Source organism: Nicotiana tomentosiformis, chromosome 9 (assembly GCF_000390325.3).
Source record: "Nicotiana tomentosiformis chromosome 9, ASM39032v3, whole genome shotgun sequence".
Taxonomy (NCBI): domain Eukaryota; kingdom Viridiplantae; phylum Streptophyta; class Magnoliopsida; order Solanales; family Solanaceae; genus Nicotiana; species Nicotiana tomentosiformis.
In genome coordinates, this window is record NC_090820.1 from 20,898,113 (window position 1) to 20,925,791 (window position 27,679).

At 37.0% G+C, this 27,679-nt stretch overlaps 3 protein-coding genes and 1 non-coding gene across 4 annotated transcripts; 2 read left to right on the forward strand and 2 right to left on the reverse strand.

The window, feature by feature from the left end:
• Nucleotides 1-4,496: 4,496 nt before the first annotated feature.
• Nucleotides 4,497-9,311, forward strand: LOC104086477 (uncharacterized). Its single transcript, XM_009590734.4, has 7 exons — nucleotides 4,497-5,070; nucleotides 6,005-6,074; nucleotides 6,306-6,361; nucleotides 6,512-6,587; nucleotides 6,722-6,758; nucleotides 8,667-8,781; nucleotides 8,934-9,311. The coding sequence occupies exons 1-7, from the start codon at nucleotides 4,784-4,786 to the stop codon at nucleotides 9,172-9,174; spliced, it is 882 nt and encodes a 293-aa protein (XP_009589029.1). The 5' UTR covers nucleotides 4,497-4,783; the 3' UTR covers nucleotides 9,175-9,311.
• A 431-nt stretch (nucleotides 9,312-9,742) lies between these two features.
• On the reverse strand, nucleotides 9,743-11,218 carry LOC104086478 (uncharacterized). Its single transcript, XM_009590735.3, has 2 exons — nucleotides 10,405-11,218; nucleotides 9,743-10,054 (listed from the first exon to the last, which is right to left on the reverse strand). The coding sequence occupies exons 1-2, from the start codon at nucleotides 11,007-11,009 to the stop codon at nucleotides 9,895-9,897; spliced, it is 765 nt and encodes a 254-aa protein (XP_009589030.1). The 5' UTR covers nucleotides 11,010-11,218; the 3' UTR covers nucleotides 9,743-9,894.
• Nucleotides 11,219-11,913: 695 nt separating this feature from the next.
• On the reverse strand, nucleotides 11,914-25,492 carry LOC104086479 (glutamyl-tRNA(Gln) amidotransferase subunit B, chloroplastic/mitochondrial). The gene is made up of 10 exons (XM_070185793.1): nucleotides 25,264-25,492; nucleotides 24,320-24,974; nucleotides 23,814-24,022; nucleotides 15,447-15,587; nucleotides 15,144-15,347; nucleotides 14,412-14,609; nucleotides 13,553-13,621; nucleotides 12,562-12,678; nucleotides 12,376-12,477; nucleotides 11,914-12,268 (listed from the first exon to the last, which is right to left on the reverse strand). Exons 2-9 carry the CDS (start codon nucleotides 24,945-24,947, stop codon nucleotides 12,397-12,399), a joined length of 1,647 nt encoding a protein of 548 aa, XP_070041894.1. The 5' UTR covers nucleotides 24,948-24,974; nucleotides 25,264-25,492; the 3' UTR covers nucleotides 11,914-12,268; nucleotides 12,376-12,396.
• Nucleotides 25,493-25,589: 97 nt separating this feature from the next.
• Nucleotides 25,590-25,671, forward strand: TRNAS-AGA (transfer RNA serine (anticodon AGA)). The gene has a single exon. It is a non-coding gene; the product is annotated as a tRNA-Ser (tRNA).
• Nucleotides 25,672-27,679: the final 2,008 nt, after the last annotated feature.

A 27,679-nucleotide genomic window follows, 5' to 3' on the forward strand; every position in this document is an offset into this window, starting at 1 on the left:
CTCGGGCAAACCTCACAGTCACTCGTGCCACTCGCGCATACCTCACAATCACTCTTGCCACTCGGGCATACCTCACAATGACTCTTGCCACTTGGGCATACCTCACAATCACTCATGCCTCCCAGTCACTCAGCACTCGCACTCAGTAGGTACTTGCGCTCACTGGGGGTGTATACAGACTTCGGAGGGGCTCCTTCAGCCCAAGCATTATAATCTGCACGGACAACTCATGTGTTGCATGGATAACTCACGTGCTATAATATCATATCAGAATCCGTACGAATAACTCACGTGCCATAATAATAAAGTATGTTGCAGGCGGGCAGCCTCGATCCACACTAATCCTCACAATCAGGCCCTCGGCCTCACTAAGTCATCAATCTCTCCAGTCTCTCGGGCTCACAATGTCATGAAAAATAGCCCAACAACAATGATATGATGCATCAACAATAAATAAGAGAGACTGAAGTATGATATGAAATGAATAAACATGACTGAGTGAACAATTACAATTTGAACATATTATTCAACCACAAACATGACCCCAATGGGCACCATCAACAACAACATATGCCTAAGCATGATTTTTAATACGAGTCTCAGCTCAATTTTCTCTAACACGTAGAGAATGTACGGATACCAACAGATTATTCAACTATACAGTCCCATGGAATTTGACCAAGTTACAATTCCTACGGTGCATGCCCACACACCTGTCACCTAGAATGTGCGTCACCTCCAAACAATTCACATAATACGTATATTCAGGGTCCATACCCTCAGCTCCAAGATTAGAAGAGTTACTTACCTCGAACAAGCCGAATCCAATGTCGACCAAGCTAAACAATGCTTCCATAAATTCCATTCTGTGCGTAACAACTTCCAAACGGCTCGAATTTAGTCACAATTAATTTGATTCAGTCAACCCAAATTATAGGTGTTTATTCCATATCTAAATACTAATTTTTTCCTCAAAATCCGAAATTACACTCAAAAATTGCTCGTGGGGCTCATGTCTCGGAACCCGACAAAAGTTACAAAATATGAACACATATCCAACCACGAGTCCAACCATATAAATTTCACCAAATTCTGACATCAACTCGACCCTCAAATCTTCAATTAAAGTTATTGAAGATTTTTACCATTTTCAACCCAATCTTTACCCATTTGAACTCAAGACTCTTTCCATAAACCTTATTGATACATATAAATAATACTCTTACACCTAAGAATCATGTTCTTAATTACCTATCATTACCCAAACTCGAAATTGAAGATTAGGGGTTAGAACCTTACCTCTTTGATGAAGAACTTGAGGGATTTCTCATTGGATTTCAAGGCTTGGACAAGAATTTGATGAACAAGACACTTCATCTACTTTCTCTCTCTAGAACACTCTTACTTCTCTCTAAAACCATCAGATAATTGCCCCGAAGCCTATTTATCAAAATGGGATCGGGTTATGAAAATAGAAAAATTAACCCTCCAAAAACAGGTCTGCGGTCGCATAATGGACCGCAGAATGGGTATGCGGGCTGCAAAATTGATCGCAAAATCGGTGCCCAGAACTGGGCTCTTCTGGTCCATTCTGCGACCAGTTTGCGGTCGCAGAAGCAGTTTTGCGATCGCATAACTATTTTGCGATCGCATAATTGGTCGCAGAATTATATTTTTCCAGTCTTTGGTAATTTAGTCATAACTTCTTGTAGGAATGTCCAAATGACGAACGGTTTGAAGCGTTAGAAACTAGACTCAAAGATCTTTCATTTGATAGGTAATACAACATAAAACACTTCGTATCATGAGAGTTATACTCATTTGAAGTTAGATCTTGTGCGAACTCACTTGAAACTTTAGTCTTATGAAATTTCCAACTTCTACATTCGATGCCGAAACCTATCGAATCAAGTCCGATTGACCTCAAATTTTTCACACAAGTCATAAATGACATAATGAAGCTAATCCAATTTTCATAATCGGATTCTGACCTCGATATCACAAAGTCAACCCCCCGATCAAACTTCCCAAAAATTCAACTTTCGGCATTTCAAGCCTAATTCCACTACGGACCTCCAAATAATTTTTCAGACATGCTCCTAAGTCCAAAATCACCATACGGAGCTATTGGAATCATCAAAACTCCATTCCTGGGTCGTTTATACATAAGTCGATATCTGGTCACTATTTTAACTTAAGTTTTCAATTATGAGACTAAGTGTCTCATTTCACTCTGAAATCCTTCCGGACCTGAACCAACTAATCCGATAAATTATAAATCAACTGTAAGGTATAAATTGAGCAGTAAATAAGGGAACAGGGTTATAATACACAAAATGACCGGCCGGGTCGTTACAATGAGGTTGCCAGGGAAGTCACCTGTCACTTTAATCCTTCTCCTTAGTTACATGCCATGTAAGTTTCCGTACGTGCAGAGAAAGAGAAAAACCATGTGGTTTGTCAGGTTAGCAATTCACGTGAGTTGTGGATCTAAAGGAAACTAAAAGATTAGCTAAGAAATTCCCACAGACGACGCCAAACTGTTTGACCCAAAATTTAGATCCGGGTTCTACCGATTAGATTTAAATAAAGTAGAGTCAATCTTAGCTAATATTAATATCCAAAAGACAAAATAATCGATTTTGTAGTAGATAATATGCATATTTGACCGAATGGCAATGAATGTGGACAACACTAATAATATTCAACGATTCAAAAGGTGGAAGATAACATTAAATAATAATAAATAGCAATGAATGACATTTATGTAAATAAGAACATGCGAGTCACCCGAAAAAAAAGGGTGAGATTTGTGGATATTCCTTCTGATAATGATGAATGAATGATGAGCCTTCGAATGTTCCAATAGTTCTTGGATCTAGTGGAAAAGTTATGCAAGGATATTAGTAAAAAGGTATTTTTCGTGTGCTAGCAATAAAGCATATTCTCTCTATAAAGTCAATGTGTTTTCTTACAAATGAATATCTTATGTCCCATATCCTTCTGTCTCTTTCTATTTATAGGGAATATATACCTAGAATACCCTAATAGTACAGGTTCAGAGAATATCCATTAGAATATTCTTCCTCTGATGTCTTATCCTAAAATTAGTCGTTATTTACTCTATTTACGGTGAGTGCTCGACCTCGACTCTGATCTTCACTGATTCTTCGATCTCGATCTCTGCCGACTCTTCGACCTTGGTCTTCAACAGCTTCATTGGCCCTGCCCTTCATTTTCTTAAGAGATCGCTTCGACATCGGGCAGGCCTTTATCGAAGTCGTACTGGCGACACATGGCAGTCCACGAGTGCTTTTTTAATGTTAACATGGTTTGATCATGTCAAAGGTAATTTTGACCCATACATTAATGTTTGAGAAGTTACAAATCATCTATTACTTAAAAGTCATAGTAGCTATATATGTATGCGATTACAAATTTGTCAATTTGTATGTAGTAACAATCCTTTCACGAACAAGTATATGATTAGATTTGCCACGTGAACGCTGAAATCAAAATTCACACTTGGTGAACTTAGCATAAAATTTTCTTTCTTTCAGAGTCTGAAACACAATTCTCAAATGCTGCTCATGGTTCTCTACAATTCTATCTACATGAAGCTATATTGTTTGTGAAGTTAAACTTATAAAAATACTCTTTGTATCTGAAAAAGTGCCGGTAAATTTTATAGAAAGCACCAGCTTGAGGTTGTTCCAAATGTTGGACTTCAACAATAGTAATTACTGCTTCTTCAGTCTGAGAATCTGCTTGTTTGTCGCAAGGCCCAACTAAGAATTTGATTGAAACAAAAATCACATGGTTAGAGTTAATAAAGTGATAAAAATATTTTAAATTTGAAACAATACTCTTGTTTGTTTGAGTACATTAAATCCAATTATTTTAGGCCGGCGAGAGGGAGTGCAGAATAAGGTTTGATTTTATTGTGTCCATGGTAGTTCACCCTATCTACCTATTATCGGGTAAAAATAGTACGGGCTAGTACGTTTTCGGACTGATAATTCAAAAATAGCCGCGTTTGCAAAGTCATTAAAAAATAGCCACTATTTTGCTGCAACACGGACCGTTCCAGCATAATATACTGGATATTGGTACACATGTGTATGAACTTCCAGCCTATTATGCCGGAACTGCAACACGCGAAAAGTTCCAGCATAATATACTGGAGATTGGAGCACTTATGTATCAATTTCCAGCATATTATGTTGGACCGGTATATTATACTCGAACTCCAGCATATTATGTTGTAGTTATACTGAAACTCCAGTATATTATGCTGGAATATTTTTCGGATTTTGAACAGTGTTTTCGTTCAGATTTATCTTTACATCGTGACTAAATTTTGATTACTTTTGAAACTGTAGCTATTTTTCAATTAAAACTTATAAATCTGATTATTTTTGAATTTTTCGGTTCAATTATTACTCACTCTCGAGATTGCAATTTGATATAGGACTCCTCTAAAGCAGCTCTAGTACGAACCTCAATATACCTTAATTATTTAAGTTAAGGAGATATTAACCATGTATTTGCAATATACCTTAGGATTTATTGCCAAAAGTTTTATTTATTATTTACTAATATGAAGTTTAATTCAAAGTCCTAAATACATTTTTTTTCATTAGGCGACGTAATCTTTTCTTTCGTTTTCCTGAACTAAACAAAACTTTCTTTTGGATCTTTCGTCTTCTTCGCAATTTCTTTTCCCAAAATTCCCAAAATTCTTTGCTAAAAGAGCTAGGACTCAACTCTGCAAAACCCCCAAATGGACGAGGTGGTGGAGGAAGTAGAAAAAGTGAAAAAAGAGTTTGAAGAAACATACAAACAGACCCGACAACACATCAATTCCATTAAAGAATATGGCAAATCGACAAGATTAATTGCAGAAGAGAAAAGTTCACTCCCAAGATTGAATGGTGTTGCTCAAGATGGAATGAATCTGCTTCAATCACTTCAATTCAAGCTTGATCTCTTAGCCCCACAACTCCCTTTGGATGATCAAGTTGTAAAGACTCAGTCTTTGGCTCAATCTTGGAAAACCCAAATCCAAAGGTAGCTTTGCCTTACAAGAATCATACGCTGACTTGTACGTTGTGTACGTTATACTTGTCTGTTTGGATAGTTAATCTTGGAGAAGAAAGATGCCATGTCTTAATATGGGTGTGAATGCTAGGCTTCTAAGAGCCAACATATCCATAATCCATAAGTTGTATCATAAAAATGTGAACATTAAGATAGATGTGCAGTAATACAAGATCCGATAAGATGAGAAATTATCACATCAAATAAAGTATGCAAGTAGCACTCATATAGGATGAATTAAGAGAGGCGGTGTAGATGTTTTTGTCATTTCTTATGTTGGTCTCCGAATTTACAGTCCGTAAGTGTGACATTATGGTGGTTAATGTTGCTAAAAAGGATAGGTAGATCCAAAATCACAAGGAGGCAAGGTGTGTGGAAAGACCTACAATCTCTTAGAATCAATGCACATTTAGCTAACAACATAAAAATCCAAGTAAAGGATCCATATGTGTGATACTTAAAAAACTAGTTGGCAATTAGGTTTTTGTTATTGTTCGTTACAGTTGCATTAAGTCTGAATATGGATAGATATTGGAATGAAATGGGTTCGAAGAGAAATTGATATAGAGCATTCCTATAAACAACCCCAACTAGTTTGGGATCGAGGCATAGTTGTTTGTTGTCCTCTTGAAAAAGCTCCATCCCAGGAGATGAGGAATCAATAATATATGCTTTTTTGGAAAAGTTGTTTCGTTCATTATTTATAGGTTTATTTGGGTATCATGTTCTGTGTAAGGTTTGGGCTGTTCATGAGTTTCTTCCACTGGATATTTAAACTTTTTACTCACTAACCATGATCATGGTGGGAGGACGACATGATACTATTCTCACTTTTGCATGTATGAAATTAGTTACTACCATATGCTTTCCTCTTCCTTCATTGTCTTTTAAATGTCTGTTTCAGCTTGAGGTTGAGTTTAAGAAATGCTAATTTACAAGCAAAGGCAAACATGAGGAAAGCTGCCCAAGAAGAGGTAATTTGTATATTTGTGTAGAGATTCTGTTTAGCATGCCAGAATTATTAATTTCCGGAACATCCTGCAATTTATCCTTCTTTGTGACTGATACTCACAAAAGAAATCATTCTGTCATCTTTGTTGATATGATGTCAAACACATGGAAATTTATTACCTGCAATATCTCCTCTTTTGGCGCTGATACTTACAAAAGATGTCATGTTGACATCTGCCTTCGTACGATGTCAGAGGGAGCTTCTGTTGGGAGGTGGAGAAGAATCTACAGTTCGCAGGCGAAATCTACAGTACGTGGTGCTTTTTAAGTCGTTATACTGCCGTGGTTATATCTTCTTTAAAAATTCATGCAGCTATGTTTTCGTGGGGAAGAAGTATCAAAATGTTTCTTTCTATTGAACTGAGGTGCCATATATCTAAACTATTTATGTATTTTCCAGGACAAAAGCTGGAATGACATCTGCAGCTGAAAGCATTACGGAGAGCCTGCGCCGCACTCGCCAACTTATGGTTCAGGTTATTGCCATCTTTCTTCTATTTTGATCTGCTTGATTTTAAGACCCATTTTCTTTTTACTCATATTATTATTTTTGAGCTTTGTGTGTTGCATAACGCTGCTTGTTCTCTTGTCGTTTATACTATGTTTACAGGAGGTTGAAAGAAGTGCAAGCACTCTAATGACAGTTGGTAAGTACCTTTCCATGTTTATGAATGACATTCACTCTTGGCATGATGTCTTTAATCTTTATTATCAGTTTACTTTATGTTGCTTCATTCAGATGACATTTTTCTTTTCTTCCCTAGTTCTTTTGCTATTTATTGAGTCGTTGTTACTTCATAAAAAGATTTTGATTGCATGAAATGGATGGTTAAGAAAAAGTTCATATTGAGATGAAAGTTTTTTTTTTCCTTCCCCTTTTCCTTTTTTCTTTTTGAAGGGTATATATAGGGATGGCAATGGGGCAGTGCGGGTACGGGTTTGAACCTATGTGGGGCGGGGCGGTTTTGTGACTGTGTGGGTGCGGGGCGGTTTAAAGTTTTTTAGAAAAAAATCTTGCGGTTTGCGGGCGGGTGCGGGTTGACGCGGGTGTGACCAAGAAACACATACTGATTCAAAATTATACATTAATGCTTATAACAGTCTACTAGTGTCGTACTATGTATTATTTTTCTTATTAGATTACATGGTTTCTCACCTTTATAAATAAGATGGACTTAGAGCTATTTGTACTTTTCCTTTCTTGATGATTTGGGGATTGAAGTCTCAAACGACTCATTGCAACATGAATAAAAAATGTTACAACAACCAAGCTTATAGCAATTGTAATTAAAAGACAAAAACTTAAACGGAAAACTCATTAATTTAGAAAAGTCTTCCTAACTTGCAAACCATTAATGAAAAAAAGAAGAAGATAACCTAAGACTTGAATATGGTAACAACTGCAAGACACTGTCGCTTTAATTTTGTTAGAAAGGTGCTTGTATAGGACTTGGGTTTAAATTAAATTAATACTATTTCTGGAAAATGAAAAAGAAGTTTATGAATCTCATTTTTTACTATCAAATTATTCAAAAAAAAAAAATTTAAGAAAATTTAAGCGGTGCGGGGCGGGTGAGGGTTTATGTGGGGCAGGGTGGGTTGAAAACAACAAATTACGCGATGCGGGGCGGCGCAGGTTGAAATCTTCGCGGGTTTATGTGGGTTTGCCCCGCAACCACACCACACCGCACAGCACCGTTTGACATCCCTAGGTATATAAGATATTTCTTTAAGAATGGTGCTATATCCACAGAAACATCAAAGAACTGCAGTTTTTCTTGCCATGCAACAAAAATAATGGGGCCTCTTTCTGGACATAATGTTAGGAAGTGTGTCAAACATTCTATAGGATGAATAAGTTTGTAATTACAGCGAAAACATATTCGGTTTGACAAGTATCCTGCTTGCTTCTGAATAGATTCTTCTTCTGTTACTTTTGATTATGCTTCTGAAGTAATGTGGAAAATAAACGTCATAAACCTCAATTTCTGATATATGCCATTTTTGTTGGTTAATTAAAGCTCTACTTAGAGCTAGGTCTTGTTGTATTATTTGACTGATCACCCAGGTTATGTACTAGGTTAAGTGCACTTAAATATGTTTACCTCACCGTAAAAGTAGCCTCTCTTATCTCTATAAGATAGGGGTAAGGTCTGCGTACACACTACCCTCCCCAGACCCCATTTATGGGAATACACTAGGTTTATTGTTGTTGTTGTTTGCGGCATAAAAGCTTAATCGGCGTAAGGAAAAATGTAACCAGAATTTGACCAGAAAATACATTGAAGTTATTCATTACATTGCTTGATGGATCTGTCCCATCCAATGTGGTATGCTATACATGATTCGGTTTGGTTTCTTTGATGAGGCGTGTTCAAGAGATACACCTCTTGAAAGATGACAACAACATGGTTACTTTTACAATATGTGCATTTACTATCCAATGTGACGAGTCTGGTAGTCGGTTTTATGACTTTTGGACCGTATTCTTCATATCCTGAATGTGGAATGTAAGTTGAGACTAGATGACAATGTACACGGTCTGGATACTGCAGATGAATCAACAGGGGTATTAACGAAAGCTGAGAGTGAATACAAAGGCCACCGCTCCTTGCTAACAAGAACGCGGAGCCTTCTGTCCACAATGCAACGGCAGGACGTTCTGGACAGGTATCATGTGACAATGACTTTTATAAAATAACGTTGACCTTTCTTTGCAATTCTACTCTCAATTTTGTTGTATCCTACTTCTCCCTGCTAGTTAGTATGTTGTTTAAAAATGTATTTAACCTTTATTGCAACACTAACACGATTTTGAGCAGGGTGATACTGGTTGTTGGATTTGTTATTTTCTCCTTGGCCGTTCTTTATGTGGTGTCTAAGCGTATTGGCCTGCTCAAGTTGCAGCGTAAGCTAATTCAAGCTGTGAAGGCTGGTACAGCTGGACAGGTGGAGATAGTACCCGGAGTTGGTAGAGAAGGTGCAAATGTTGCTCAGGTTCAGATGAATCCTGCACCTGAGTTAAATGTACCCTTAGAACAAGCAATGCATGATGAACTTTGAATTCCTTTTTGTTTTGTACATTTTTTGTTACATGCAATTTCATCTATGAAGCTCCATATCTTGGTACAGCATTACAATAACATAGTTTTGTGTTCTTTTGTTTTTTCTATTATTCACAGCTTGCCTTGGTCCCTTCATCTTTGGTCTTTACCCCATTGGTTATATATTTTTTATCTTGGTATTGTAGACATAGATAAACAGTATATGCCCAGTAATCTTTCAGAGAATGCATGTACAATCTTGTTGTGTTCTTGCACTTGGGCATAGCATACAATGGCGGAGGCAGGATTTCTGCTTAGGGATTTCAAAAAAGATTTTTTTTTTAAAAAGATTGTGGCCAGAGGGAATAGAACCAGCAACCTCACAAAGGTTTTGAAGTCCCTTGATCACTGAGATACGCTTTTAGGCTGTGTCAAGGGGATTCAACATATAGTTTATAGAAACACAAAACAAATTTTGCCTTATATGCACAGTATAATTTTCCAGCGAAGGAGATTCTGCTGAACCCCCTTCCGCCCCATAAATCCGCCCCTGATAGCATAATCTTCCCAATGACTAAAACAGAATAAAATGACATCTATTTCCTATTTCAACCCCAAAATTGACATAGCAATACTCTTTGTAGATAACCAAATAAAATTGAGAAGGATGTAGAGTTCGAGCCATTTATAATTGGAAATAGGAAAATGAAGAAACTATTTTATACATGTATAATTAAGATTATGCTAAGAGCCAGAAATTTCTATGAGTTTTGGTGTTGAGAAGGTATCCTGCAGTTTGGCCTTTCCTCTGTACTGCAACACAGGTGCATTTGCTGTTCTCAATCAAATATTCTGCCATATCCATCCCCAGCCCTCTTAGCGATACACTTCGTCTTGGCCTGGCCACACAAATACAAGATTTACAATTTACTCTAACAAGAAAGAGAAAGGAAGTAAAGGATGTTGTGTGGTTTGGGGGGGGGGGGTTACATGCACGTCCTAATTCCTGAGGGCCAACTGGCGCACGGTTTGAAACTCGATGGATAATGTGCTTGTTCCTCTACCTATTTCCACTTAGATAGCACGTGTTATGATTAGAACTCGTAATATACATCTACCATACATCACGCGCTACACACTTACCACTTGACCATAGCTCGGGGGCTATTATTACTTAGATTACCATATTTTATAGTTCTTGTAATTCTCATTTTGAATTAGCTAATGTGTGGAAGGATTACAAACTCACCGAAGTATTACGTTAGAAAGACTCCTTCTTTGACCTATAACAAGGACATCAATACCAAGGGATGCAGCTTTAGCAAGAATGATAGAAGCCTTTTCCTTGGCATTGCCATCCATTTCCACCGTCTCTGTACAAACCTTTATCTTAGGTTGCGCAACCTCACACGCATGTTTCATTGTCCCAAGAAAATCCATGTATCCCTTTCCTCCGCATCCTCTAACACCACCGTCTTCCGCCACATTGGAGAGCATGGACGACGACGGTGGTGATGCATAGGATGCTAGTGATTTCTTAAAGAAAGCACCGAACGGATTATTGTGTATGCCTCTTCCTTCTTCAGATTGAGAGGGTAGAGAGGTCGTGGACGTGGACGTGGACGAGAACGAAGATGTAGCTGAGTTTGGCAATGGCTTCTTGATGATAGAACCAAGGAGATTCCTCCATGCATTAGGGTTACCAACATGCAAAAGAATCAACATGTCATTTTCCGCGACTGCATGGGAGAGCGCGTATTGAAGGGCGGCTGCTGATTCACGAGTTGGATCGGCTACCACCATTACTTTTCGTGTTGAGTTCTTTCCATCTGCCATAATATGGTCTCTGGCCATTAGTTACCACCGCAACTGCAACCGCAGCCGTGAACCGCCCGCCTCCACCACCACCGCCAACGTTGGTTCTCTCCTAATGATAAAACCAGGGCTTGTGGGAATGGTAGAGGAACGGTAAACAAGGAAGAAAACAAGAATATGAGGCTGTCATCTTTTTAGGCTTCTCGTATATATATGATACCCATGTATATCTGTTAAAAGGGTAGTTTCCTATGCAAAAAAAATTGTGATTCCTAAACTTAATGCCTTTCTTACTGTCTGAAAAAGCCATTAGAAAGACCAAATGCATATCAACCTCTCGTGTTGAAAGGGTAACAAACTTTTGACCTTCTATGTTCTCCATATATACATACATACAACTTGTTCTGTTTACGATAAAATATACTATACTTAATTAGAATTTTAATAGTTTATTTGAAGAATAAAAATTAAGGGGGGAAGAAAAGGAAAAATACGTCATTAACTTATTATTAAGAGATAATATTTCGCTATGTATTAGATGCATCCTACAAGTGATTGTCCCAGTTTTGAAAGTTAAGCCTTCAGGAAAGCTTGGCTACAACCACAACTTGCAAATTCTCGACTATTTGAAGAACTTTGTTTGCATCTTTTTTATCTTAATCATGTTTTCTTAGAAGCAAATTGGGTTCTCAAGATCTTTTTATGCTCATGCATCTAGTTTCGGAAATTCATTGGCCCGACTAAATTAGATTCTTGAAATTCGCTAGCTTAGATCAACTCTCATATAATAGCTAGGGGCAACAAGCAAGGACTGTAAATTCGTTATATAACTCAACATGACTTTCAAACAGTACCAGAGTAGAAACTGCAAACCTTAACGTTAGCTTCTCAATCTCATCACGCATATTTAAAGGAAAAAAAAATATCTAGAACAATAGCTTCATCACCAGAAATATGGAAATGACGTTGAATCCATAAAAAAACTGCATACTTTAATTACACTTTAAGGAAGAAAGTATGCAGCTACAATTGCATTAACAAGTAGCTTATTCCCTCCAGATGATAGTACATAAATCAGAAGCTTGGCAGTTTGAAATTATACCAAGGTTGTACTTATTAAGAACTAGTTCAAAAAAATCTCGAAAGTAATGACCCACCCTAACTCTGCTAAATTTGTCTTCCTCAGTGCAGACGACAGCAAACGATCTAGAAGCACATTTCGGGTACTTACAATTGTAATTGGGAGATACCAAGATGATGACCACTTAATATGCAGCTTCTGCATCAATAGCCAATCACTGAAATCACATCATATGGAACATGAGCAATATGATAAGAGAGGGAAGCAAAGGTCTAGTACTGCATATATTGACCAGGAAAAGAAAGAACTAAACAGAGCTCGCACGTGATCAGACAACAGCCAACATCAGCTTGTAGCATTTAATTTTTCTAAAAGGATTTTGTTCAAAAGTTTTGGATTTGCTTTGCCTTTCGATTCCTTCATCACCTAGTGATCACAAATGTGGAAAAAAATATTAGTCAGCTTGATGTCAAAACAATAAAATTCAAGGAGAACTAAAGGAAAACATACCTGGCCAGCAAAAAAACCTTGCAATTTAGTTTTACCACCACGGTATTGTTCTAGCTGCTTTGGATTATCTGCAATCACCTTATCTACCATTTTCTCAATCTCCGCAGTGTCAACAATCTGTTTATTCAAAAATAGAAAAGTACATCAGATTCCTTTCATAACGTGTATGCAAGTTGCCTAACTAGTTTCCAATTGCCAGTCATGTAAATCGACAACAACAAACACTTCTTTAGATCAAATAACTTCAAAAACATTACCACAAGGACAGTCAGTCTGAATTATAGATAGTTCACTTCGGTCAAGATTTGTTTCCGGACAAGATAGCTCATGGTAGAAATCCCTATTCAAGGCAGTGTAATCGAAAAACATGCACACACAGCTCGACACGCTTCAGAAGATAATTTTGGCAATTATCAATGCCATTTAAAGTAGATTTTGCACAAAGTTCTTACAGTCAAACTAACAGAGTTGTGCTGAGGCTTTTACAAAGCTGGGATAATAATAATTTAGTCATTAGGTTTTTAAAGCTTATACCATAATAATACCTCAATTTTCATCTCAACTTGTTATAAATAGGGTTTTGTTATGCAAATCGTTAAGCCTTGGAAGTAACACTAAGCATCAACCTAGTTAACATAATCTTCTGGCAATCTGAAGTTGGCTGGATGTCTATTTGAGGTGTATATTCCTCCTCAAGTATCTTTAGTTGTAGTTGTGTCATGATCAGCTTCCTCATTTTTAATCAAAGGATCTCTAAACGACTACAAGTCAGGTAATATGGTCTATGACTTTAACTCTACCTATCAGAATGAGGATAACTAGACGTAGTAAATGATGAAAGGTGATAATTATATGGTTTAGAAATTTAAAAGAACCCATTTCTATAGATAATTTAACAGCTCTTCAACGGAACAGCAAAGACATTTGACTTATATTGATTCGAAACAAGAGGAATAAACTAGAGTCCTTGCAATATTGCAAGCCAGCTTACCTGAACCAAATCCTTTTCTTTTATCAGTCCCTTGACAGTTCCACCCTTGGCCATTAGCTCAAATAAAATCTGTAAAGTTCAATGACAACTGATCAAACAGAAACATGCTAATTGAACAGAGTGGATCCAAGTAAAGCCAGTGAAGAAAGCGGTCCACTGGCATATATTTAAGCAGTTATAACGAATGCTACTCATAATGCACAAGTATACTCTTCCCTTCTCTTCTAAGCACATGTATTTTCGAAATAACTTTCATGACACACTAATTATGCCAGTACGATTCTCGAATAGTAAAGCTGATTTCTCACGCTCAAACAATAGTTAATTATTATCGCAAAGTTCAGTTCACTACAAAGGGTTACATTGCTGCCATCGCTGAGACTCTTTTAATTGGCCTCTATAGCAAATCTTATCACTCCTGACTGTCTGATAAAAGGTATATGTTTAATTCCTGATATATATGTTCCATCTTTAACTACCCTGTTTCTAAGATGCTGCAGTTAGAAGCATCGACACCAAAAAGGAAACAATATACCAAATCCTGGGTACTCAAAGGCAACTACAATCAATTGAACGTCTGTGATTTCCAGAAGAAATCAGGAACGAGGAGAATTAATGCTAACTTCAGAAGCTAACAACTTGTAACTCGACAAACCCCCAATCTCAGCACACCCAAAAATATTTTAAATGGTGAGGAAGATCAACAATATTAAATTTCTACTTAACAATGTACACATAAATCATTAAGTATGACTTTCGACCATTAAAAAAATGATATATCAGCACCCAAAATCCTTATAATATATATATATATATATATATATATATATATATATATATATGCGCAAAGTGTAATTACCTCCTTCCCAATCTTTCCACTGATAGTCCCATCTTTAATTGAAGCTATGAGCTCCCCAAGTTCTTGAGGGGAAAGTTTAATCTCATTGATAGTCACTTTTTCATTTTTCATATATGCAGCAATATCACCCATAATCCAATTGGCAGCAAGCTTTACATCAGCACCAGCTGCAATTGTTGCATCAAAAAATTCTGCAGTCTGAAACATTCAATTATTAGTGGATTTTGAACATTTCAACAAAGAAATAATTGAAAAGGCTGGAAAAGAAACATGGTTTTGAAAGTTAACAGTTCAAGAATTTTAAGAGCAGGATGATGAAGGCATCTCATGCTTCAGGACATCCTTGAAAAAAAACTAAATTGGGAAATCCATGCATGCAAAACTTTACTTATTCAAGTTTCCACAAACTCCCCCCCACCCCCCACCCCAGGGGTGGGGGGTGGAAGGGGGGAGGGGTTGGTCTCATTGGGCCATCGGAAGAGAAGGGGGAAGGGAGGTAGACATGTCCAGGGGCCGTACTGCTAAATGGCCTTACATATACATAAAAGTCAAATAATGCTTCCCGGTAGCTGCTTAAGGATTTAAAACAGCAAACTAAATCTCCGGAAGGAAGCAATTCATGCACAGGTTAAGCCCGTACTAAATAACATCAGCTTGATAGATTACAGCAATGGAGGGTCAACATGTCAATAAGGCCAGTATAATCAGAACCTGAAGATGAGCAGCACTTACATTCATGTCATTGGCGAGAAACAAGACATCTTGCATGCTTAGGCCCATGTTCTCGTACCTCCGACGCTTAGCTTCCGGAACTTCAGGCAATGACTCACGGATATTGTCCACATACTCCTCGGTGAGAGTAACTCCAGGAAGATCAGGTTCAGGGAAATAACGATAGTCAGCAAGTCCTTCCTTTTTCCGCATTGTTACTGTTTTCTAAAAGTATGAGAAAGTTAAGCATATAAGTTTTCCATGGAAAGACTTGAATAAATTAATCTGACATACTGCAGTAGCATGAAACTAACAGTCGCATACCTGAGCACCTTCCTCCCATAGTCGAGTTTCCTGTACAATTTGATCAACCTGGCCTTGGCTATGTAGAAGCACCTGTCTTGAAATTTCATAATCAATGGCCCTACTCACCGATGAGAAGGAGTTCAAGTTTTTAATTTCCACCTGACGTGAGATGAAATATCAGTTCATCATATACAATGCTCACTTAAGTTAATGCGGAGAATTTCCAAAACATAGAAAAGCAACAGTAAAAAAATAATGCCAGATGAAGCAGAAACACGGCCCATAAGGCAGAAGAATCCATGTTATTGATATGAAAGTTGCAAAAATGGGGAAATTCCCGTCACTCTAGCAACAGTTACATTGGATTAACTAGCCATTTACTGAATGGCATTCAATATGTAGTTTGAGGGATTAAGAGAAAAAAAGAATTATTTGATAAACATGTCTCCAGTTTCAATTTTCTCCAACAAAGGTGGTTTCCACCAAATGAAGCTGAAATTAAGTTTATCAGAATATAAAATTCAGGTTTACTAAAGTTGGCATGCAAATCTAGTCTCCTCTGGGACCTATCCAAAACCATGTCCACATTCAAATGACAAGTACAGTTCCTTACTAAGTTTGATGTTAAAGCAAGAATTTCATAAATGGCGAAACTGAACTTGCAGCTGTGGCTAAATCAAGTTGTCCATTTAACTGATTATAGAGAGGACCATTTTTTGTGGTGCATAGATGAATAACGGAATTGGAGCCAATGTTTCACTTAAAACACAAAACTGTAATATATGTGGCCTACTTTTGGCCAATGATTATTAGCCTTGTTAGCTTTTTCATGGCCTTTCCTTAATGACCTTGTTGGACATATTATGTTCTCTCATTCTAGGCCTTGTATACCAAGCAACTCAAATTCCTTTGGCTATAAATTGAGCTGATTCTAAACACACCAACAAGACTTGAGTCTTCATTTCTGGTTTCTTCTCCTCCTTTAGTAATTGAGAGTATTTTGTAAGAGAGTTGAGTGTTGGGAAACACTTGTGTGATCCCCTTTCTTTAGAGTGATCTTGTGAGGTTATTGTCTCGGGGGTATTTGGGATTAATTAGAATATTTACTCGAATTTTGTAAGCTCTTTTGTACTCTTGTTGCTATAGTAAATTTGCTCATCTCCGCTTGTGGACGTAGGTCACACTGACCGAACCACATTAAATTGGTGTCTTCTTTATACGCTTTAATTGTCGTTGTTATCAACTTGCATTGTCTTTATTATTGTCATTATAATTGAGTTCCCGATCCTAACAAATTGGTATTAGAGCCGGATCTAATCGGGTTAGTTTAAATAGCCAAAATGACTCTAACAAAGTCTTATGTTGAGAAATTTAACCGAAGTGCAAACTTCGGAATGTGGCAATTAACGATGGAAGCTATCATAATTCAGGATAGCTTAGATTTGGCACTGCAAGTAAATGAGAAGAAGTCGGATAAAATGACGGACGAGAAGTTTGCCGTCATAGACAAAAAGGCAAAAGCAGGTATTATTTTAAATCTCTCAAATGAAGTTTTGCGTGAAGTTGCAGCAGAAAGCTCAGCCAAAGGCATATGGGAAAAGCTGAAAACCCTATATATGAAAAGAACAGTAGAAAACAGACTTTACCTAAAGCAAAAACTCTACACTTTTCGTATGGCTGAAGGTACCTCTATACTTACACATCTTGATACTTTTGATTCTCTTCTTATGGATTTAAGTAACATAGATGCTGAAATCAAAGATCAGGATCAAGCTATGTTATTGCTTGTTTCCTTACCCCAATCGTTTAAACATATAAGAAATACTATGCTTTATGGAAAGGATAATATCTCTTATAAAGATATCAAATCTATTTTGAAATCAAAAGAACAAATAGATAGAGATATTACTGGGGAAACTAGCGGGAACCAAGGGGAAGGCTTTTTCATAAGAGGTAGATCCAATAAAAAAGATTCAAGTAGTGAGAGATCTAAATCAAGGTCAAAATCCAGATACAAAAATGTCATGTGCAAATATTGTCATAAGAATGGTCATATTATTTCTGAATGCTTTAAACTGAAAAATAAAGAAAAGCATAAAGAAAAGAAAAATGAACACAAAAATATTGACACTGCCGAAGCAAGTGTAGCTGCTGATGCGACTGAGGGAACTATTTTTTTGGCAACTAATAATAGTTTCAAATCTAACAATGAGTGGATTTTAGATTCGGGTTGTTCTTATCATATGTGTCCCAATCAGGATTTATTTACTACATATGAATCTATTGGAAGTGGAGTTGTCTTGATGGAAAATAATGCTGCCTGCAAAGTTATTGGAAAAGGTACAGTCCGAATCAAAATGCACGATAGTGTGGTGAAAACTCTCACCGATGTTAGACATGTTCCCCACCTGAAGAAAAATATCATCTCTTTGGGTACATTAGAATCTCTTGGGTGCAAGTACACATGTGAAGGTGGAGTTTTGAAAGTTTCTCATGGTGCTCTTGTGACCATGAAAGCACGCAGATCTGGTACGTTGTATACTCTATTGGGATCTACTGTTACAGGTGCTGCTGCAGTTTCAACATCAAATAAATCAAAATTTTGACATCACCAAATTGTGGCATATGCGATTGGGGCATACGAGTGGAAAAGGCTTTCCATCCTCAGCAAAAGAGGTCTCTTATGTGGCCAAAGTACCGGAAATATGGAGTTCTGTGAACGTTGTGTTCGGGAAGCAAAAAAGAGTCAGCTTCAAATCTCCAGCGATTCATAGAACAAAAGGTACTTTGGATTACATTCATTCAGATCTTTGGGGTCTTTCACGTACCCCATCAAAAGGTGGTGCCAAGTATATGTTAACTTTCATTGATAATTATTCAAGAAAAGTTTGGGTTTATTTCCTGAAAAATAAAAATGATGTTTTCTTAAATTTCAAACAATGGAAAATTTTGATTGAGAAGCAAACAGGAAAACAGATTAAGCGGCTTAGAACAAATGGCTTGGAATTTTGTAATGATGAATTCAACAAATTTTGCAAGAATGAAGGAATTGCTCGACATCGTACTGTGAGAATGACACCTCAGCAAAATGGTGTGGCAGAAAGGATGAATAAAACTCTTTTGGAAAGGGCTCGTTGCATGATTTCAAATGCTGACAAACGCCTTTTGGGCAGAAGCTATCTCTACAACTTGTTATATTGTCAGCCGAGCTCCTTCTGCACCTTTGAACTTTAAGACTCCAGAGGAAATGTGGTCAGGTACTCCTGCTAATTATTGTGATTTAAAGATATTTGGTTGCCCTGCATATATGCACGTAAATGATGGAAAATTAGAGTCAACGGCTAAAAAGTGCATTTTCCTTGGGTATGCATCTGGGGTGAAAGGATACCGACTATGGTATCCTGATCCCACGACACCAAAATTTATAATTAGCAGAGATGTAACCTTTGATGAATCCTCTATGTTACATTCTAGAAAAGAGTCTTCTAGTTCTTGTAACAGTAATACAGATAAAGGAAAGAGTACACAGAAGCAGGTGGAGGTTGAGATTGACATTCCTTCTGAGCCAAGCTCATCAACTTTGGGGCAAAATACAGTTGAAACTCCTGAAGTTGAGCCAAAACCTGAAATTCCTGAAGTTCAGACTCCTGAAGTTGAACAAGAGAAAGAGGAGTATTCTATAGCCAAACATAGACCAAGAAGAGAAAGTAAACAACCATTAAGGTTTGGATTATGTTGCATTTGCTTTTTCAGTTGCACAGTGTTAGGATCGGGAACTCGGGTAGTGCGGAATTTAGCCAAACAATGTTATAATGACAATAACAAAGACAATGCAAGTTGATAGCAACGGCAATTAAAGCATATAAAGAAGACATCAATTTAACGTGGTTAGTTAGTGTGACCTACATCCACAAGCGGAAAGGAGCAAATTCACTATAGCAACAAGAGTACAAAAGAGCATACAAAATTAGAGTAAATACTCTAATTAATCCCAAATACCCCCAAGAGAATAACCTCACAAGATCACTCCAAAGAAAGGGGATCACACAAGTGTTTCCCAAGTCCAGTGTTATTAAAAGCGCACGCTTCTCGCTTAAAGCGCAGAAGCGAGGCGAGGGGCCTGCGCCTTTCTGCCCTAAAGCGCGGCATTGATAAATAAGCGCACGCTTCACCCTAAAAAGCGAGAAGCGAGGTGATGAAAAAAGCACAGAAAAGCTCGCTTAAGCGAGGTCCAATGGCTACCTAGGGTTTTCTTAAAAAAAATTGCAAATACACTTGCACAAGCCACACACTTCTTCCAAACATCTGCTTCTCTGCCGCAAGCGACAACTGCAACCTTCGACTTTTTCTCTTCTGCTCTTCAGGTAAGTTTCTCTTCTGCTCTTCTTCTCTTCTTCTCCTCTTCTCCTTTAATTCTTTCTTCTCTTCTCTTCCTCTACTGATTTTCTCTGCTTCACTGTTCACTGTTCGACTCTTCTTCTCTTTCTCTTCTTCTTTTCTATTTTTTTCAGTTCTTATTTATCAGTTCTGCCCTGTTTTATGCTTGTGCTCTGTTTTTTTAAAAAAAATTTCTGCTGTTCACTCATTTCACTGTTCATTGTTCAACTTCTCTCCCCTATTCTTTTCTTCTTTTCTATTTTTTTCAGTTCTTATTTCTCTGTTCACCCCTATTTTCTAATTTATGCTTGTGCTCTGTTTTTTTTTTAAAATTTCTGTTGTTCACTGTTCACTGCTCTGTTTTCTGTTGTTCACTGTTATGCCATGTTTTAACAGTTCCTTTTGTGATTTGGTTTTGCATTTGCCTAGTATGTTACTATGTTACGACTTTTGAGGATTATTGACTATCTAGTTTTAGTATCTATTATTTACTTCTTAATTTATAATTGAAACATTTGCTTAATATGTTATTTTTATTGAGTTCTTGGTCATTCATTTATGCCTATTTAATTTTTTTTATTTATGTGTTATATTGCGCTTCACATGAAAAAAGTGCACGCTTCGCTTCACGCTCACTTAACTCTCTTACAAAACACTCTCAATTACTAAAGGAGGAGAACAAACCAGAAATGAAGACTCAAGTCTTGATGGTGTGTTTAGAATCAGCTCAATTTATAGCCAAAGGAATTTGAGTTACTTGGTATACAATTGGCCAACAAGGCCTAGAATGAGAGGACATAATATGTCCAACAAGGTCACTAAGGAAAGGCCATAAAGAAGCCAACAAGGCTAATAGCTTGTTTGGCCAAGCTTCTCAAGAGGCCAAAAGTGCTTTTTTTCTCAAAAGCACTTTTTTCCTAACTTGAGGTGTTTGGCCAAGCTTTTTTGAGGAAAAAAAGTGCTTTTGGGAAGAAGCAGAAGAAATTTCTGAGAAATCGTAAAAAGTAGCTTCTTCTCAAAAGTAGAAGCAGAAACAGTTGACTTTTCTTCTTACCAAAAATACCCTTAACAAAATATATTATATACCAAAATAACCGTTAAACCTAATACTTAGGATATTAATGTATAAATATTTCTTATTATTTTTAAGATAGCTTTCTAATATATAGTGACTTTAGGGATGAATATTTTTATATTTGTTGAATGATTTTTAATATATTTAACTTATATTAAAAGAATTAAGTACTTTTAAATTTTATTTTCATATTTTACTTAAATAAAATGAAAAGATTTAATTATTGCATGTAATAATAAATTTTTAAGATTATTTATTTACTTATAATATTAACTATTAAGTAAATCTATTCTATGTCCTTATTCGTAATTTGATACTTAAAAGCACTTTCTGAAAAGCTTGGCCAAATACAGATTATTGCTCAAAAGTGCTTTTCAGAGTGATTAGCCAAACACAAACTGCTTCTCTCCCAAAGTATTTTTTTCAAAAGCACTTTTGAAAAAAATACTTCTCAAAATAAGCTGATTTCTCAAGCTTGGCCAAACAGGCTATAATAATCATTGGCCAAAAGTAGGCCACATATATTACACACAGGAAACTGAAGAAATTGGAGAACCATCAAAATATTCAGAAGTAGTTTTTGGTGCTGACTCAGCCAAGTGGATGATTGCAATGAATGAAGAAATTGAGTCGCTCCACAAGAATGGTACTTGGTCTCTTGTGAAACCGCCGTCAGGAAAAAGAATTGTTGGTTGCAAATGGGTCTTCAAGAAAAAAGATGACATTCCAGGGGTTGAAGATGCGAGGTATAAAGCACGATTAGTTGCAAAGGGCTATAGTCAGGTACAAGGAGTTGATTTTAATGATATTTTCTCACCTGTTGTTAAACATAACTCTATTCGTGTCTTGCTTGCCTTAGTTGCCATATATGATTTGAAATTAAAACAACTTGATGTTAAGACAGCTTTCTTGCATGGCGAACTTGAGGAACAAATATGCATGCATCAAACCGAAGGATTTGAAATTGAAGGAAAAGAAAATCATGTTTGCTTGTTGAAGAAATCCTTGTACGGATTAAAGCAGTCTCCAAGACAATGGTACAAAAGGTTTGATTCATTTATGTTGGGTCATGGTTATTCGAGGAGCATGTATGATAGTTGTGTTTACTTCCGGAAGTTAAATGATGGTTCATTTGTGTACTTATTACTTTATGTTGATGACATGCTCATTGCTGCTAAGGATTTAACATAAATTCACAATTTGAAAAGTCAGCTGAAAAGTGAATTTGAGATGAAAAATTTGGGAGTAGCTAAGAAAATCCTTGGCATGGAGATAAAAAGAGATCGAAAAGCCAACAGGTTAATCCTGGCCAAGAAGAAATACTTGGAGAAAGTCTTGGAGAGGTTTGGCATGAAAGATGCTAAACCAGTTAGCACCCTCCTTGCTGCTCATTTTAAATTATCAGTTGCTCAGTCCCCGCAGTCAGAGGAAGAAGAGAGGTACATGGCACAAGTTCCTTATTCCAGTGCAGTCGGCAGTATTATGTATGCAATGGTTTGTACACGTCCAGACATTTCACAAGCAGTGAGCGTGGTAAGCCGGTATATGGCTTGCCCTGGTAAAGCACATTGGCAGGCTGTGAAATAGATTCCCAGATACTTGCAAGGTACTTCAAACATATGTTTGGAATCTGGGAAAAATACTAACACTTTGGTTGGTTTTGTAGACTCGGATTATGCAGGTGATCTTGACAAAGGAAGATCATTGACAGGCTACGTATTTTGCATTGGTGGTTGCGCTATCAGTTGGAAAGCTACATTACAACATGTAGTAGCTTTATCTACTACCGAAGCAGAATATATGGCAGTAACCGAGGCGATCAAAGAAGCCTTATGGTTGAAGGGTCTATTTGCTGAACTCAGTTCACACCAAAGTGGTATTACCATTTTCTGTGATAGTCAAAGTGCCATTCACTTGACTAAAGATCAGATGTATTATGAAAGACGAAACACATTGATATCAAATATCACTTCATCCGAGAAACAATTGCTGAAGGAAAAGTCCGTGTTCAGAAGATCAACACTAGAGACAATCCCGCTGACATGTTTACGAAACCTCTTCCAGTTGTCAAGTTCAAGCTTTGCGTGAACTTGATTGGCATTTATGAAGAATGATATTGCCCGTTGGGGCTTTTTCCGAAGAAGGTGAAGTAAGTTTTCTATATTAACCAAAACTAGTCCAAGGTGGAGATTTGTAATATATGTGGCCTACTTTTGGCCAATGATTATTAGCCTTGTTGGCTTCTTCATGGCTTTTCCTTAGTGACCTTGTTGGGCATATTATGTCCTCTCATTCTAGGCCTTGTTGGCCAATTGTATACGGTATATCAAGCAACTTAAATTCTTTTGGCTATAAATTGAGCTGATTCTAAACACACCAACAAGACTTGAGTCTTCATTTCTTGTTTCTTCTCCTCCTTTAGTAATTGAGAGTATTTTATAAGAGAGTTGAGTGTTGGGAAACACTTATGTGATCCCCTTTCTTTGGAGTGATCTTGTGAGGTTATTCTCTCGGGGGTATTTGGGATTAATTAGAATATTTACTCTAATTTTGTAAGCTTTTTTGTACTCTCGTTGCTATAGTGAATTTGCTCATCTCCGCTTGTGGACGTAGGTCACATTGACCGAACCACGTTAAATTAGTGTCTTCTTTATATGCTTTAATTGTCGTTGTTATCAACTTGCATTGTCTTTGTTATTGTCATTATAACATTGTTTGGCTAAATTCCGCACTACTCAAGTTCCCGATCCTAACAAAAACTAACCTAACCATCCATCCAGAAGAATGACAGAACAAGATAAGATGGAAAAAACATCCACAAAGGAAAGCAAACTAGAAAGTTTCCAATCTTATGCTGAATCAACAGCTATCTTAAATCTGAATTTCCCATGCATAAGGGAAAGCAAAAGAGATGGCAGGCACATAATGCAAACCTTTGTACCAAACTCTAACTGCCCAATAGGACGAACTGAGATATTGACGTCACAGCGAAGTGATCCTTCTTGCATATTTCCGTTACTCACTCCCAGATACCTGACCAACCTTTGCAATTCTGCAGCATATTCTGCGGCTTCAATACCAGTTCTCATATCTGGCTCAGAGACGATTTCCAACAATGGAACTCCCGCCCTATTTAAGTCAACCTGCAAAAGAAAGCCAAATAAATCAACTTCCGTCTAAGAGTCATAGTGAATCTTAAAACCATAAGGAATACTTTATCAATAGAGGCAACAAGTATATTAGATCAAATAATCTAACTCCATTCATGCACATATACAAATAAGTTACACAATTTGAAACAATCATCAACGGAACTTAAACATTACAATGTGATGCATCTGATAAATGCAAGAATATGCTGTCTGAAAGAAAGGGGCAGAAAATAGAAAACGAAGATGACGAGCACAAGAATGTTTAAATGAGTAAGGAGAAGTTCTTTCCTGCGAGTAACTCCCACCGTCGGTATGAAGCAGCTTCCCTGCATCTTCTTCCATATGCACCCTGGTAACGCCAAACTTTCTATGGCCACCACCAAACTCAACTGGAAGATCCACATCAAGATATCCGCCACTCGCAATTGGGATATCAAACTGTGATATTTGATACCCTTTTGGAAGGTCAGGATAAAAATACTGCTTCCTATCAAACTTGGAACTAAAAGACAGTTTACAATTAAGTGCAAGGCCAACTCTTACTGCACACTCAATCACCTTTGAGTTCAAAACCGGCAATGCGCCAGGCAAACCCATACAAACAGGACAAACACTGGTATTTGGTGGAGAACCGTAGTTATAAGGGCAGCTACAAAAGGCCTTAGTAAGAGTAGAAAGTTGAACATGTGTTTCTATGCCTATAACTGCCTCATAATCTTTCAAAATTTTATCAACTGTTTTTGATTGGTTTTGTGTGGAAACTTTCAACTTGGGCTGTTCTTTTTCTTGGGTTGCAGTTTGTGTTTGTGCACTTCTCATACAGCAATACAAAACACCATGTTTTCTTGCAAAATATGAAGATGGGTATAACATAGAAGGGTTAAGCTGTATCCCTCTAAGGAATGTCAAAGCCATCTTACCAATAAACACACTAATTTATACCTGCAAATCATCAAACACATTGTTCAGAATCTTCAAATTAATACTAATTATTTTCAAGAAAATATCTTGAAGTACATAAAGATTGTAACTTTAAGCTAAAATTAATAAAGAAAACTGAAAATAGAGAACACCCAGGTTTTATTTTTCTGTCAAAAAGCTTCAGGGCCATAAAACCCATGGTTCAGAAGCTTCAAATTAATACCAGTTTTTTTCAATAAAATGCCTTTAAGTGCATAAAGATAGTCACTTTAAGCTGGAACTGATAAAGAAAACTGAAAATAGAGAATACCCAGTATTTATTTTTGTGTCAAAATGCTTCAGAGACTGATGAGAGTCACATACACGATACTTTTGAGGAAGGTCCAAGATTTTACTCTGAGAAGCCGTGAGATGTTAAAGAAAAAATGTTGTAAGAATTGGTTTGAACTGTAGAGTGAAGTAGACAAGAAAATTAAGCCGAAATGGCAGTTTCTATGAGTGGAGCATGGCAAAAATTGAAAGACTGAAAGAAGTTCGAACACTCGAAAAGAGAGAATTGGTGAAGATAAAGGGAAATAAAAAATCAATCGTTCATACTAATTCAATAATATTCATTGTAAGATATATGAACATCAAGTGGTCGTGCCGGAGTGGTTATCGGGCATGACTAGAAATCATGTGGGCCTTGCCCGCGCAGGTTCGAATCCTGCCGATCACGCTTTCCTTTTTTCAAATTTTCATCTTTTTTACTGTAATGGCACCTTGGTAATATGAGCAGGAAAAAAAACGTAATGCAGACCTCTATTTTGTAGCTTCGTACGCCCTTTTTTAGCATTAAAGTATGTTTTCCGCCGACCACGCTTTCCTTTTTTTAAAATTTTCATCTTTTTTACTGTAATGGCAAACCTTGGTGATATGAGCAGGAAAAAAAACGTAATGCATACCTCTATTTTTTAGCTTCGTACACTCTTTTTTAGCATTAAAGTATGTTTTCCCCTTGTATTCTCAGTGATAGAGGAATATTGAGGAAATTTTTGGTGATAATCGAACATACACTAAAATACTAGGGTACCAATGGATTATCAGTCAATTTTTTACTTAAAACTTGTTCAAAATTTCAAAATGGACATAAATATGTTGCTTGCATATGCTTGAATGTTGTTTTTTGAGTTTATCGGAACATCCTCTCTGTTGATTAGCTCAGCCATGGTGAATGAGAAAGAGAGTTTCAGAGAAGATTGAGAGAGAAATAGCTCCATTGACAAGCTCTGATGTACTTAGACAAATGAAAATAAATCTTTGTGTATTTACAGACTCTTTTCTCTTTTATATACTAACCAACTGACAATGACATATTAACTAATTCAATTAACTCTTCTCTACTTAACTTAACTTAACTTAACACCTAACTGACAATTGTGCATTGCTAAGTGACAGTTGTATCACTACTAACTTCTACACTCCCCCTCAAGCTGAGGGATGAATACATGTTCTTCATTCTCATCTTGTCCATCAGGTAGTCATGTTGTAGTGTGCACAGGCTCTTTGTAAGTAGATCAGCAAGTTGCTCTTTAGTCCCAATGTGTTGAGTCTGAATCTTCCTTTCTTGAATCTTTTCTCTTACAAAGTGACAATCAATATCTATATGTTTTGTTCTTTCATGAAAAATAGGATTAGCTGCAATTTGAATGACAACTTTACTATCACAGAACAACCTAACTGGTACAAGTACCTATCTTCCCAATTCCTTGAATAGACCTATTAGCCATGTAATTTCTGTTGCAGTAGTAGCCATACTTCTAAACTCAGCTTCTGCAGAACTTCTGGACAACATTTCTTGTTTCTTAGATTTTCACGAGATTAAGGCATCACCAAATTTTACTAAATAGCCAGTAACTGATTTCCGTGTCTCAACACAAGTTCCCCAGTCTGAATCACAGTAGGCTGTTAGCTTCAAAGTGCTGGCAGCTGGCATGAAGAGTCCAAGTCCAGGTGCATTCTTGATGTATCTGACCACTCTCATGGCTGCTACCAAATGAGATTGCTTTGGTGCATGCATATGTTGGCTGAGTACTTAAACAACAAATGTTATGTCTGGCCTGGTCATAGTCAAGTATAGTAGCCTGCCAACAATCCTCTGATAACCACCTTTATCCTCAAGTTGTTGATCATCAACATCTGCCTTATTGTTTACAACTCTGTCAAATTTTATAGAAGTGAGTTTGTGATTGAATTCCAAAAGAGTTCCAGCAGGTTTAGCTTATGCTACCCTTGTTTTTTAGACAAGTTCAAGGGCATATTTTCTCTGGCACATGTGAATTCCCTTTTCTGACCTGGAGAATTCAATCCCCAAGAAATACATCAGTTCTCCCAAGTCCTTCATCTTGAACTTGTTCTGAAGGTCCTTTCTAACTTACTGAACGAGTTGTTAAGTGACTACCTGTGACCAAGAGGTCATCGACATAAACAAGAACAATGACCAACCTCTCTTTTCTTCTTTTTTGTAAACAAAGAATAATCATAGTGTGACTGCACAAACCCCATATCAGTCAAGACCTCTGTCAGTTTTAAGTTTCATTGCCTAGGTGCTTTCTTGAGGCCATACAAAGACTTGTGAAGCTTACAGACTTCTTGTACTCTCCCTGGCTTAAAAAACCATCTGGAATCTGCATGTAGACATCCTCAACAAGATCTCCCTGTAGAAAGGCATTATGGACATCCATTTG